At 30.5% G+C, this 15,980-nt stretch overlaps 1 protein-coding gene across 1 annotated transcript in view; it reads left to right on the forward strand.

Annotated features, from left to right (window-relative positions):
* The first annotated feature begins 3,914 nt into the window (after window positions 1–3,914).
* LOC131844674 (uncharacterized) overlaps window positions 3,915–15,980 on the forward strand; it is an 82,696-nt gene continuing 70,630 nt past the window's right edge. The window contains exon 1 of the mRNA XM_059193612.1: window positions 3,915–4,050. Coding sequence (XP_059049595.1) covers window positions 3,990–4,050 — 61 coding nt within the window. The 5' untranslated portion in view covers window positions 3,915–3,989. The remainder of the gene's footprint in view (window positions 4,051–15,980) is intronic.

Below are 15,980 nucleotides of genomic sequence, written 5' to 3' on the forward strand. Positions count from 1 at the left end.
ATTCAGATACAAAGATAATTTGTACTAATAATATATACGATTAGAGTAATAAAATGTAATTGTTGATACATAAGCAAATATATCACTACGAGTAATATTTACGAATCTGTATAATGATTATTGAAGTGAATGTGCATTGTTGATGATTTAGAACACATTATTATGTTATGTGGGTACGTGTTAGATAATTTTTAATGTAATCTGAATGAGAAACAATTTAACGGCCCACCTGACAGTAAGTTGCCTATATGTCCGTTGTACAGCTCATATGTTGCCATTTCGAAGGATTATGATGTAGGTAATGCATCTTATCCTGTAATTTCATTCTTAAAATTATTTACGAATTTGATATTAACACAGGTCTAGGTTAAATGTACCTAGCTACTACAGTTCTAAAGTTAAGTACAGCTAAGTTATTAGAAATATTATATATACCTACTAAAGAACTTCGCTATTAGTTTTAATGAAATCTGTGCAGCGAATCCCCCTGGGTGCGGTTAAAACAGACTGAATTCTCGTATTCATTTATATTTTTTCCCATGTTAATACATAAGATAATTGTATTGTACAGTATTAAATATGTGTGAAATGTAAGTTCAATCAACAACTAAAGCATTTTGTTTAAACACAATACTAGGTTCGTGGCAATTATTATACAATTTCGACAGGATATGTAAGAACTTGTACAGTTTAGTACAAAAATCTTACCATATATTTGAAAACTTTCGTGTTTAGTAACGCATTATTAATATCTTGCCCAAAAGTTGATAGTAGTGATGTGTCGCGATCTTTAGTTGGACAATAGTGATGGTAGTCGAAAAACTGCTGGTACCTTACAAAATTGACATTGCTGTACTCTCGGATCGCTGTAATCGGATAGTGCCCTAGTTGTATTGTCGAGAGAGATAAATATCTTTATTTAACATACAATTATTCCCTCTAAAACCGATAATAATATGTAAATACCGTAATGACGTGACCAATGGTTGGAATGGGTGCACCATTTAAGTAAATAATTTTATAATAAAAGGAACAAATTGACATATTGTAATAATGTTTTCCAAATTTCAATCTGTGGTTGGGTAGTCAAATAATTTGAAATAATCGTATTCTGATGGATGCAGAGTGTCGCACGACCCCGCGGCCGCCCGTCATCCGTCAGCCGTCCTATCACCCGTCTCGGCCGACATAAAAATTCCCCCCGACGTAACACTTGATTAATGTTTCAAAAAGCCCAATTAAGAACTCCCAAACATTTTTTTTAAACTTTACCCGTATAGTAACAGCTGCCTAAGTCGAAATGGTTTTTACCCTATTAACAAAAGCCAAAAATTCATTGAATGTATTGTTTTAAAGAGATTGTTCATAATTTTTAACATTTATTTATTACAGTTGTATACTATACCACTAAACATATCAACGATAGAGATGATAGATTGTTGCAATTTCATAGATAATTGAAACTGAAGGTTATTTGGATGGATTTGTTATTTGGGTTTCTTGCACGAAACCCAAATAACAACAGTGACAAATTAGTAGGGTAGTAGAGTCAAATTTGTCAGGGATTGTTTTGTTTATAAGCATATTTACAGATTCATGCTATTTTAACTCTTATATTAAAACATATAAGAGTAATAAAACTTTCGGTCGTTTTATAGGTTGTAAACAATTGTATTATACACCAACGGCGTAGGGTTACTTATTATAATTAAGTGTATAATAAATTAATCTGAATTTAAGATATCTGATGTCAATCAGTAAGAATTTCTCAATTTTCAAGGGTCAATTCTATAAGACAGGGCCTGTATGAATTAATTGCGCAATTTGATTATTATGCTTGCATATGTAAGTGAGGCATTAAAACCATAATTTATATAATGAGTTATTTAATAATTTATTGGAATATCCAATTCGGAACTTCTAGGCGGATATAATACGAGTAGATCGATGAATGTCGAAAAATATATGAATATCTTTCTACCCCAATGAGAGTGGGATACAATATATATTATATATTTTGCGGATACAACACTAATAAGTATAGTATATAGATTACTACAAAGTAATATTACTATCTGTAATGAGAAGCATTTATTAATATATATCTATATTCTGAATCTATTACTTACAGTAGAATAATATATTAATGATAATAACAATATTATGAAGTCAAAGAATACCAAGTTGTATCCGGCGAAGTTGTCCGAGTCGACTATATATAAATAACTAACAAAGTAGATACATACACAACAAAGTACGCTAGAGTCTAGTCTGTTATCTTCTCATATTATATGTATACATAGTTACTTCCTCACCATGTGTTAGTGTATATTTTCATTTTTCTTGTGTTGCTAAGAAAACATTATTAAAATGGGTATATTTCGGTACAGAATAAAAAGCAAACCGTGATATTAAAAAAAAGTAGATTCAATACTGAAGCAAATTGTAATGATAGAAAAAATGTTAAAGGTAATAAAAAGGTATTCCTATTTCACTAACTGGTGAAAAAGGAATACCTTTTTTTGACAGTCGGTTGAAAATTTATATTTAATACATTTTTTACTACATAAACTTTAATGAATAAATTTACATACAAAATAACCTTCATTTTTCGATAATCTTTTTAATAAAATTGGCTTCAAGGATCTTTAATTACTCAATAGATTTTAGCAAAGGCGTCCGTGACTCCTCAAAGAAACTGTTATGCAGCCATGACAATTAACTTGGACTAGATTGTACGAGTCTAATGGAAACATATGACGGGTCAGTTTAAGATGTCATCTGAGGGTTGAGTATGTAACAGAATTGGTAACGATTCTCTTTTGAAATAGATTGATAGTTATATGACTATGGATGTGTTATTATTCAGACTTTACCCCTCGATTTAAAAACTACAGACGTTTCATATGAAAAGGCAAACGACCTGATGTTTGTATTAGTAACTAAATAATTAATGTCAGTGTCTATAATTATCGTCTAATCTATTGATACTTTCATACTTACTGACTTACACATATAAAGAAATTGAGTTCTTTTTGCCAATATTTACAATATTTAGTTTCGAAAATACGAATTTTAATATACGGGATGGATATATGCTAATTATACTATATCATTAGTTGGGTAAAAACTAGTATTGTTAAAGAATTTTAGCATTATTGTTTTTTATTATATATGTTTATATAAAATAAAAAACAGTAAATAGGTATTCATATTTTCTTATTAAGTTAAATATATTATGGCCATTTGTTAAATCGCTTTAACAAGGTAATTGTTTAAAACAAGATTATCCGAGGATTACTATAACTGGAGCTCAACAAGCTGCCCCGAATAACGTTAAAATTTATATCGTAAAAAGTAAGGGCGAACTGCGAACACGGGAAGATAACTGCAAGGATTTCTATATTTTCATCAGATTTATAAAAGGAGATGGTTCTCAATACGATGGTATTTTTTGTGTACCGATATTCTCGCCGTTTTGGAACTGATTTAGATGATATTATAATATTACTTGCGATTTATACATTCTGTATAGGTACAATACTAATTTTGATGTAACTAAGTTTGGTTGCTTTAGAATATAATAAAGAAATTGAATGCAATTGAAAACTAGAAGGTTCTCAATTCAATTATATATTTTGAAGTTGGAATACCTAATGCCTAATTATTCTATACTAACACTAGTTCTGAAAGCTTCTCTTTATTCGCTAGAATTGTGGCGCCTTCGGAATCACAATTTTGGTGTCGGGGAACTACTATGCGTTGCGAAAATAGAGATTTACACGTGAAACTGTTCACGAAATTAATTTCGTGAAACTAGTTTTACATTACTAGTTTCTCAATATAACTTTGACTTTATAATAAGTACTACTGCAGTCGTACATTTAGTATGTTTGTTTCAGACTTTCGAATATGATGAAATTGTCTTGCGCACGTAGCGTGCGCTGTCGGATTTGGTCGTTACCTGAGCAGTGACGGGAGGGAGCAGCATGACATTAGCACGCGCGGGCCACCGTGCTCTTCTTATGGCACTCATGCTCATCTGTCAAGGTATGTTATGTAGAACATTTTTGCGTAATTCGATTGAGCAACAAGCCGACCCCACGAGCTAAACAAAAAATTTTTATAAGTATAGTTAGTAAATCACGGGATCTTACCACGTTTTATTTTTTATTGAGCCCCCGATATTTCGGTTGTGATTCAACAGCCATGATTTAATAATTATACGTATAAATAATCACTGTGTCAAATTTAAAACAAAAAATATTTATTAAGGATGATTATTAAATGGTAAACCACTCGTCTAAAGATACCAGCGGCACCGGTCATTATTAATGGATGTCAACAATAATGATCAAGTGCATTATTTATTGCACCAATACATTTGCAATTACCAACGGTTGTTATGAACAGGTATTAGAGTACGACTTGATATCGTTCACTCTATATTGTCCCATTCTACTGTCAGTAATATGTATTTAATGATAGATATATACTTTCAAGAAGATTGGTTCTATAAGTAAAATAGTCAGTGAAATCTCGAACGCAAAGCGTAATATTGGTCCTCAGAAGTGGCACAGCACACGGCTTACTTGTTAGCTGTGAGCACAAGGTCTTGTTTATTAAGGAAAATTACTCATGAAACTTGTCAGCAGCTTGTTTGCCATTTCCAGTAAAACCTATAAAAACATTGACCGATTCTTAAAGTTGTAATTTGAAAAAGAAAACAAACTTTTAATTCCGCATCGATTCAAAGTTTTATCAACTGCCAAAGTAGCGTCTCTGATTCGAATTCGTACTGGTTCTATAAATTTAGATTAAATGAACAAATACTGCATTATAAATATATAGCAGTAATTATTAATTGAAAAAAATATAAACACATTGTTTATCACATCGAATGGACTATCATTCTTCGTCATCTATATGCAATATATTACAGCACAATAGTGAAAAGTACTTATGCAAATAAACAAAAAACTTTATACAGTATTTATTAAGATTCATTATATTTTGGAAAACAGTTACTTATAAAAATGACTATTGCAATTGTTATATTTACATAGATTCCAAATATTTCATCAAATAAATTATATTACGGAATCCCGAACTAATTAACTATGTATAAAAATATCTAAACGAAGTAAAATAAAATATGAAAATGAGATTTATCAATTTTACAAAACTTTAAAAGCCCGATAGCAATGTTTATACAAATACATATTCGTGATATGGCGGTCTACAAAGAATGATTGTTAGTAAACAGTTCACAATTGCTTTCCCCGGAATATAGCACGTGAGTGCTCACAAGCAAAGTCTAAAGATTGTCATTCAGTTGCGGATACGATAGAATATATTCTCTTTAGACAGGGTTTACACAAAGATGTCACTGTTAAGAAAACATATGAGAATATACAGAGAATTCAATTAACCAGTCTCTGTATACAGATTATTTAACAGACATTGTAAGCTATAGGATAATTTAATGGTACCTGCAGTTAATTAATATATTGTAATGTTATAATATACACTTATATGCATAATTAATTGAACTATATCGTCAGTGCTATGTCTGTACAAAAAATTAGGGTGAAATGAAAAAATATGGATGAACCAGAAGATTATTTGTCAAGACACATACCTTCGTTTGTTGTTTACTTGCTACCGACTTACTTTAAGGTCCCGCTTTAAACCAATGTCGCAGCTCGTGGCTTTTGTGGGATCACGACACATGCTGATATGGGTACTCTACTTTAGCCGCTACATCACATACATACCTACCTAATTAGGTTTATCTGTGACATACTACACGGTATTTGCCAAAGTATTTTATAATTTGTTTTTATAGGTTGTATTTGTATAAATCAGATTCCGGTCATTAGTGTGAAGCAGTTTATATTTGTATCAGATATTATAAGTTTTCGCTCACTTTATTTTAAAAAGACACTGTTTATTTTCTTTATTAAGAATTTACAATAAAACTAATACATTTTAATAGCTTAGAATTATATAGATTCTTCTTTGGTGTACCTACCAATTGACATTTTGAAAATTACCTACAAGAACACTAATATTACAATGAGTTTTTTTATACCTGTAAAAGATCTTTAATTTCTAAAACCGATTGATAGACCGCTATTACAAATCCAAGTGTACTTTCTTAACTTAAATTTATAGCAATAACAATATTTATATTTTAGTAGATAGAGTAACTCTAATATAATAAAGTAGTCTACTTTTACTACAAAACCGAATCTTGAATCACACAAGTTTTTTTTTTATAAAGTAGTTGGCTCGCAAAAAGAATTCGTAAGCATCGACAGAATAAGTTTAGGTTAGGTACATTTTGTTCCAAACAAGAAATCAATTCAATTCAAAGCGATTAGAGACCACTTGAAATTAGCGAGGCAAAAATACTGACACCGAATAGCACTCACCACAGCCAATCCCAAAATACAAAATTAGAATTCACACGTTTTTTACTCTCTTATTTTTTTCTTTTTCAGAGGACAAAATATCTACTGACTTTGCTTTTATTGAAATTACCCTCTTCGTCGCGGAGAACGAATTAAAATCGCATTAGGAAATCCCGTTTCCGCCTAACTTTTCCAGTCTCTGCGCAGAGTCTCGGTGTATCGGAATAAATGGCCCGAACTTCTTTTATTTATATAGTCTTGTTGAATATTTATGTTTCCCGCCTATTTTTGCATTTCTGTCACTTCATGCCAAAATATATTATATATTTACCTAATTAGTTGTTCGAAACACCTTCAATTATTTATTATACATATATTTGCAACATACAATATGAATAATAATGGTCAGGAAGCTCAAATTACTCTTAAAATAAGTTTTTTAAAACGTTTGGTGAATTTTTGAATATATTAAATAGACAGTGTATAAACATTTCCTATTGTTTGAGATTAATATTTGATACTTAAATATGTATTATCTATTCATATAATAATTGTTATTTGACTTACTGTCATTATTCAAATAGTAATTAAAACTGGTTTTCATTAAACACATGTTTACCAACGCTTAAAAAGCATGTTACTATGGCGCGTATATTTCTAAAATATCTATGGTACGGTTCATATATACGGTATACAAGCTACACTTAACATTTCCTATCAAGTGAGACATCAGTTTATCTATTGTGCGTGTTATGTACAGATAAGAATCATAATCGCTCATTAATTACAACCCATAGTATGATGGTCCTACCTGCTTTTACGTCTCTAGTACACAAATAAGTAACTACACTATTGAACATTGCGCGTTAATATTTCCGACGAAACAATTATTAAATGATGGTAATTTAAATATCTTGATATTTGATAAGTTGATAATTATTAGATCACAAACAATTGGGTTAAAGTTAGTAGCAATTTCTTTATTACAACGACAACTTTCCTCCCTGGTGATTCATTCGGCGGGCCGCGAGCGCGCCGCAGTTTATCCTGACCAACATTTGATGCTCGTAATACCAACTTTGTCCCTTTTTAATAGCCCCACTGTGATTCTCGTAAATAACGCCATTTACAATTTACCAAGTTACTTTTTTTCTGGAGTTTCGTCCACTCGTTTATATTGAAATACTAGACTATGCTCGCAGTTAGCCAGAATTATTCACCACATGAAACGTACTGAATAATTGTTAGGTACAGAAGATTTTTAGCAATAGTTTATTTTTGCAGGTTGCAAAAATAAACTATTGCTAAAAATCTTGTCAATCTTCTCAATGTACTCGCTTCAGACGACGGAATATACACCTCTACTACAATTTTTCCTTCCTCGCATATGTAAGTATCTACATCCTTATGTACATAAGTTAGGTCTACTCTATCATACACAAATAGTTACATATATTCTAATATTATCAATGCATATAATAAGACTGTAATAATTTCTTTCTCTATAATAAAATTCTTTAAAGCCAGGAAGGTACCATTAATTAGTACTTATAGCTATTTTGGAAGGTTGTGTAGTAGTACAGTTCTATTTAAGTGATTTTAAAAATACGGAGCGCCAGCAGCCTTTAACAAACGAGGTCTTAACTCAGACTTTGAAATATTTTGTTTACGAGGAAACTGCAAACTAGTCTGTGCTGTTACAATGAAATGCTTTAGTATGGTAATATTTATATAAATCTTTTATGAAATTAAGTCAGGAAGACGTATTTTGAATAAATATTCCCAAGTTTCTTAGAATGAGTGATTTACAGTTACGTGCTAAAAATAATATATATTAATCTGTAGGGATGTGTACCTATTAGTTTTTACTTGCTGACGCCATTACTCATTGCAAAACTCAGTCTTGATTTGCAAAGAGAATATCAATTACTATTATATTATTATGAGCACGAGTTATTTTAAAAGAAAAGCTCTATTATATCAATATTATTATACTATATTTGACTATAACAGTTAATTAAAATCAACGTTTTTCTTTTTTAGGCTTTCTATTATTTTCTAATGGTTTTGTGGACTTATTATTTCGTGGCGAACGGAAAATACTTTTGATATTATTTATCATAATAAAAAAAAATCCGAGCAAATGGAAATATAAACTATTGTTATTACTGATATAAATTTTGTGTTTGGAATTATTCTATTTCCTATTTCTGTTTCTATCTTGTCGGTTTGATGAAATTATTAAGGACCTAATTATTATCTGATTTTTATTGATTTACCATAAACGACCGTCACAAAAATATTTTGTTAGAGAAAGCAGTTTTTGTAGTAATGTACTTATTATATCGTAAGATCAGAATTGGAACCGGAAATATAAGGCGGACACGCGTCAGGCAGGCTCGACAAATAGCTAGCACTATTATTACACTGTTACAACATGAATTTGGTTTGGTTATTACTATACGTCCGAGGTTGGTTAATATAAAAAGATCCCAGCAAGTCACGCCTCGTGGTTGTTGCTAGCACAAATAGGATAATCGCGTAGTTATTGCCTATGCCGGAATAGACAGTAACCACGCCAAATGCTCGTTTATTTTACATGCTATAAGCCATAACTCCGTTATGTGGTAACGTCTTACTGCAGGCGACGCGCGACCGACGGCAACAGTGATGAATTTTTGTTGACGGGCGGACGTTTTAACAATAAATTCAAAATATAAGTATCAATGACACGCATTCAATATTTCTATCTATTGTTTGTTGAATGACAATGGAACTATAACAGCGGTGTATTTTACGCGATCCTCAATACGAAATGGCTGGCTTTGTTGTATTAGTTTTTGCCCATCTATTTTTCATGTCAATGGAAATAAGAAAATGTCGAACTTTTATTCGAATCAATAAGTAATAAAGTTTTTTTGTACACATATATAAAAACATAGTATTTTAGTAAATCTGACGGTCCTTCATTTTCAAGAACTGGGAGATATTTCTTACAGTCAAAACACTTTCTTGTTCACCTTTATTGACATATATGTCATTTGGTCTATGTACATTCAATAGGACAATTTTACATTTTTCACTCGGTACAGTACACATCCCTAAATTACAAGTAGGTGTACGTTTAAATTTGCCAGAATAATGAAAAGATAGCAAAGGGAATATTGCTGTGAAAAATTGCACTTCATTCAGTACATTAATCTTTTCAATGACTGGAGATGCCTATACCCAGAGGTAGGCAGCGCAAAGATTTCATATAAAATTATCCGATTTGTTTTTGTATTAGAAATTTTTTAAATAAGTACATTATTGAAAGAAGTTTTGACAGTTAGATATTATTGTCTCTTATATTAGACAGTAGTTTGGTTATTGTTAATAAAAATTTCTAACAATATTAGAAATGTTAAAGTGTGTTTGTTATCAACTTATCCTACCAATCATCCTAAAAGTTAAGATTATACCAGTAGTGTTCGGGATCAATAAGTTTATAAGTTACTTTTCTAATTTTCTTTTCAGTTATGCGGTAGTAGTATAGTACTTCTAGATACATATTTATAAGTAAAAAAAACGATAGCTTTATTTTATCTATCTATTATGAAATACCGCTGCAACTCGCGACTTCAGTCTGTCTGATGTGATAACGTAAGAAAATGTATGCGCTGTGCATCCTCAGCTTTCAAACTATTTCTCTACAAATTTCCATCTAAATTCGGTCTGCAGTTTACTTGAGAACACGTAAAATGGACAGATCGACAGACAGACTCATTTGAACATTTATAATATTAATAAGAAAGGGATTTGTAAGGTTGAAGTGTATAAAGGTAACTTACCATGTTATATAATATTTAGAAGGATGAAAACAAACAACAAATTTTCTTTCAAAGCATTTGAAGATCGTTCTATATAAATTATTTTATCGGCGATGTCAACAAACCCACACGTTCTTTGTTTGTAGTAAATGTGCCCCCCTTCACATTAATATTTTAGTAGAATGGTATATTTTTTTTTATTTTACGGATTCCGAATGTTTCCGCGAAATAATCTGAAAAGGGTTGATTTAATCTCTGTAAGTGAAACTGCAAGCCTTCAGTTGTTATATACATGATTCACAATAAGAACAGCTCTATGAGAAAGAATCACAGTAATAGGCATTTATTAACACTCTTAGAAGAAATAACTACAATTAATGCGAAGTTCTTTATTTTTGTTTGTGAAAGCCTAGTGGAACTAAGTAAATCCTGTGTTACTGGTCACTACGTTAGCACCCACCTACATCTAACAGAACATTGTATTAACTAGAAGTAAGCTTAGCTATAATCTATTATAAACACAGTGTGTTGTTTTATATGAAATTGTATGTCAAACAAGCTGGCTACATATGTATATGCTATTGCCTATATGTTAGTATGTCATGCCCGTGGTATTCCTCATGCGTCGTCATTGGTTTGTAGTGTAGTCTCTGTATCATGTAAGTTCATTGGCTGACATATGACTAATTAAATAGAAATACAGATATATATATATATATATATATATATATATATATATATATATACACAATGTACCTTTATAGTAGAATACAGGTAAAGATAGATACAAAGCAGGCTACTTGACCACTGAAATAGGTAAGACAGAGGTACGTAGACGTAAAAATAATAGTAAACAGGATAAATATTATTAGAGTATTAGTTAAAAATAAATGTTATATGAAATAGTCAAATTTAAATAAATATGTTTTAACATACTGCAAGAAATACAGAGAACGTTCTACGAAGATTACAGTGGTTGCTACGGTAAGGAACAAATAACTGAAGTCGTTACCATAAAAATATACAACGATATTTTAGAGGAGCGTGTATTCCGCAACGGGGCGGTATCTCCATACTTTTCACATTACTTATGCATAGCGTACAGATTGAAACGAGTCGCGTAGTTGCGCCGTCATCGGTATTCAAAAGCAACCCCGTCCGGTTTAGCCGCAACCCGCTACCCGCAAACTGACTCCAATCCCGATTGTCTACGAAACAATCAATAAAAGCGTTTCTATTATGTTTTTCTATACAGTAATAGTTTCCATCTATATTGTGTACGAGGTAAATGTGTTTAATTTCATTTGAAATGGAATCCATTAGGTTAAAATGTTTAAAACTTTTGCTATTGAAAATCAGTTACAAAGTCAAATTACGATAAATGAATAATATTGAAATAATTTGGAACTACCCATGTAATAGCTCACATGGGTACTTCCGAATTATATCAGGTTTTTAGATACAAATACAAATTTTAATGTTCTAGTTAACCATCTGAGGAGGAGTGATTAGAAAAAAAATGTTTCCTTATTTATCCATATTGATATCATAAAGAGGAAAGTTTTGATGTTTATATCTTTGTAATGAATAATCCAAAATATACATACTGAATAGATTTTAAATTGGTTACCTATGCAGACAGCTAGCATAGACATAAGCTGCGAGTTACATAGTGGCGGGCAGCGCCGCGTGTTATAGCTATTATTTAATACATGAAATATATGTAAGGATCTTTAACCAAAAATTCTCTAGATAATAATTGTTAGAGTTTACATAGCGTCGTCTAGTTCCAAGTTAAGGAAATCTTTGCAGTCAGAACTTTAGTTTTACCACAGGTTTGATTTACAATTAACAATATATGTATTTTTTTTTGTTCAAGACTGTGTTGTATTCCATTAGGCTTTCCTATTTAAGGAACAATATTTTCATTATTTACTTACGTACTTTATATGCTTTTATTATTTAAATACATATTCAGTAAAAAATAGATATAATTCAAATACAGTACATAATTATGGGAAGAATAAATGGAAAATAGTTTTAGTAGAATATTTGACACAAAGAACTGCTTTGATTTTAATCCATTGATTAAAATCAAACATAAAATCTGTTCTTTCTTATAGAATTTAAATATCTATATTCAATTCATATGTTATTGTATTGTTATTATTTATTAGAAATTGTAAATCGGTCAATAAATGTCTTCTTTGTTCCGTTTAAGAGGAGGCTACGGGTTGTCGGTTTGAGAAAAGCGAGAATTTCCCCGCGCCGCTCAACGGAATTGTTCGCAGGACCCCGTTGTTATCTCGCCCCTGTTGCCTGGGTAATCGCTGCCTCGAATAATTTATGAAATATGACATAATAACCTTTGTAATAAAGGCTAGAGTGGGGCCGCCATGCGGATAAAACAGTTCACATTATTGTTATTAGAGGAAATCTCGAACGGGGTGCCGAAAATATACCATGAAAACTATACTGCTCCAATTAGTTGCATGGGTCAGAATCTTTCTTGGTTATGTGACATACAATTTATTATTGCATAAACATTAAAATTAGAATATAAATATATAGTAATTTTAATTAAACTGATCTAAAAAAATAGTACGAAGGAGTTCCGCAGGGATGACGTTATTCAGCTAAAATAATGTAATAACAGTTCATCCTGTTAATATTTATTCATATATGGAGATTTATTGATACAAATACTTTACTTTTCCGTATGTATTATTATATTCCTATATATATTGTATTATATTCCTAACCTAACATAACCTTAGACTAATAATAATAATAAACACAACATATAAAGGATTATGAAAATTACTATAAAAGTTCTGAAATATTGCGCGTATAATCATATTACATTTAATTCAGATCTGTGTGATTAGTTTATATAAAAATAGTGTCTGTTTATAATACGTTTTGTGTTTTAAAACTCACAGAGAAGTAATGTGAATTAAATACGAATAAAATAGACGTGACTTTATACATTTAAGAAATCGTGATATTAGCTGTTGATAAGTCAAAATTAATTAACGCTATAACGCTTCTCTATAATGTTTATTATCAATTGTATATGTACATACCAATTTGATTTGTTTTAGGCATATGCCGAGCATATGTTTTAAGCACCTTATTTATTATTTACTACAATAAACCAAATTGCTTTTGTAGAGATATCCTTATATAAGATTAAATATATAAAAAAGCGTTTATATGCCATAAAAAGAAAGTGAGTAGCTACTTAAGAGGATGTATTTCATAACAGCTGCTCGTATTTCCGACGTCTCATGGGTACTGTGCCTTTTAGAATGTATTTACTTAATGAACTATTTAAATGTTCATTATATATTCATTACTAGGACCAGTTTTGTAGAACCTTTACAAATAGTTTTAACAATATGAGATATCTTTATTTTCATATATAATAATGTAGTCTTTGATAAATTATTATTAATATATATTATGGAACATATTATTTTTAGACTGTCGTTGTAAAATAAATGTCAACTAATTTTGTATAGTTATGACCAAAAAAAGTTTTTTGGTTATATTCACAAAGTTAAGCTAAAAATAAATAGCCAACCTATTGTAATTACTAGCACAACTAGTTTTTCTGTCACCATTATTGAGCAAAAACCACAGATCTACTAATCCATAATTTGGTGTTTATTATTAAAGTTTGGTATTCACTTATAATATTTACGTATGTTCCGTATTAGTATACGTATGTATTTGTACCTATGTGTTTATTAGACTCTTAATTAAACTGATGCTGTTTTTATCATATCATCAAAACGTGTTTCGATAAATTTTTATGAAGAAATTCCGAATTGCAACTTTGTGAGAGTTTATTCGCAACAATAAAACGATCCGTTGTTCGAATATTACACCATATTAATGTATTAAATGGTTCCATATTTACAATTTATGCAGGATATTATTTAAACATTTAATAGTTCTGTTATTACCGCTTATTAATATGCCATTTACTAGAGTTACCACTTTCTATTAGGTGGGTGATATCCACATTCGCCATTTCTGATTTATGGAAAGAATAGACTTTTAAGTGATATTGCCACAAACGGATCATAACACACTTAAACATGTCTAGAGTACGTACTCGTGTTACTAAGGACATGTAACGCATATACTTATAATTAAAATAGTCCTAAAACAACATTATATTAACGTTTCACATTGTTGAGTTTGCGTACTCTCAAAAGGCCACTAAAAACATTATTTTGCATGTAAATTTCCTTCCGACGTTTTTACAACACACAATTGAATCCATTAATGTTATATGCCAGATTCAAATTAAAAGAACAAGTTACGTTATAGATGAATATGAACTAAAGTTAACATAGAATAATGAAGTGGTTGTAGATGTATCATCCAATGCCATTTGGTCACTTGGAGAGCTAAGGAGAGCTTGTAACAATGATGCACTTCTATTGATAACTTTATTCAAATACATATTCGTAAACAAAACAAAAAAGCAACCAAAACAAAATAATATATTTATGAAGATAGAAATCTTAAAAAATATACTGATTTGTTTTGCTTGCTTTATTAATTACTTATCATATCATACTTACGTCTTGACATTCTTTTTATGAACGTCCTATAATTACCAACCAACAATAGTCAATTGGCTTACCCAATTATAAGAAATGTTTGATTTTTTTACTATTATTAATCTATCGACTAAAAAACGATTTCTATGCTACGATTATGACTAGAAAACTATTAATTTAAACAGGTATTTATTTTTATGCGAGCTAGAATATTTGTTTAGGTAATGAAGTTTTGTGAAATTTCATTTATTGTTGTTTTGTTTAGAATTGACTCAACCGGCCATCAACTGAAGAAGCAACTAAAGAAGCACACTATAGTATGTTACAGCGACTTTATATCATTCGCAAGTTGTAATATGAGGCACTAATAACAATTCAATATTATTTTATTAAGTGCTTTCGAGTGACTGGGTTCGAAACCCGAAAACACAAATCGTCCGAATAAATTTCCGCTTTGTATAACACGGGGTAAACACAGTCAATTTGGATGTATTGATGAAAATTATATGAATACATATCCATTAAATTAATTTTACTTTTGCTCTGTGGTTAAAACAGACCATAATGATTTTAGCTGGTCATCTGTGTGACAAAATGTTTAAGAGACACTATAATTTTATTATGTACATATACATTAAAATAAATACCTATTTCCGTCGTCATCAATTGAACTTCGAGCTGAACCGATTTGTTGTGTTTGTTATTAGCAGAAGGTACTTATAAATTAAAAAAGAAAATTAGGATAGTGGCTCGAATTTTTTTGATTTAATATACCACTGCGATCTATTATCATAGTTAAGATAGGACGACATCTGCCGGGTAAGCTAGTAATAAAATATATATAGCACTTACTATCAATTGACCATCATCTACGATATCTATGCCCGAATGATAAAAAGTAGTTCATGATTTTTCGATCCCAAATACCATGTAGGTTACATACCCATCACAGGTGATGATTTGTTAGGAACGAATAAAAAAACAAACAAATTCAATATCGCGTTTATAAGGATTAAGATACTTAGTGTGTACTACTCACTTACTCAGAATGTAGGGCTGTATTAGTTCTGTAAATCACATAAGAATACCTTGGCATACACTTATTTATTAGACTTCATATAAAGCCGTTTGTGTAACCTCTTTCTGTCGCCAAACAGTTTGCTTTGGTAGCTGTGTTT

This window comes from Achroia grisella, unplaced genomic scaffold, assembly GCF_030625045.1.
Source record: "Achroia grisella isolate CSIRO2021 unplaced genomic scaffold, CSIRO_AGI_Agris_v1 utg4116, whole genome shotgun sequence".
NCBI classification, from domain to species: Eukaryota; Metazoa; Arthropoda; class Insecta; order Lepidoptera; family Pyralidae; genus Achroia; species Achroia grisella.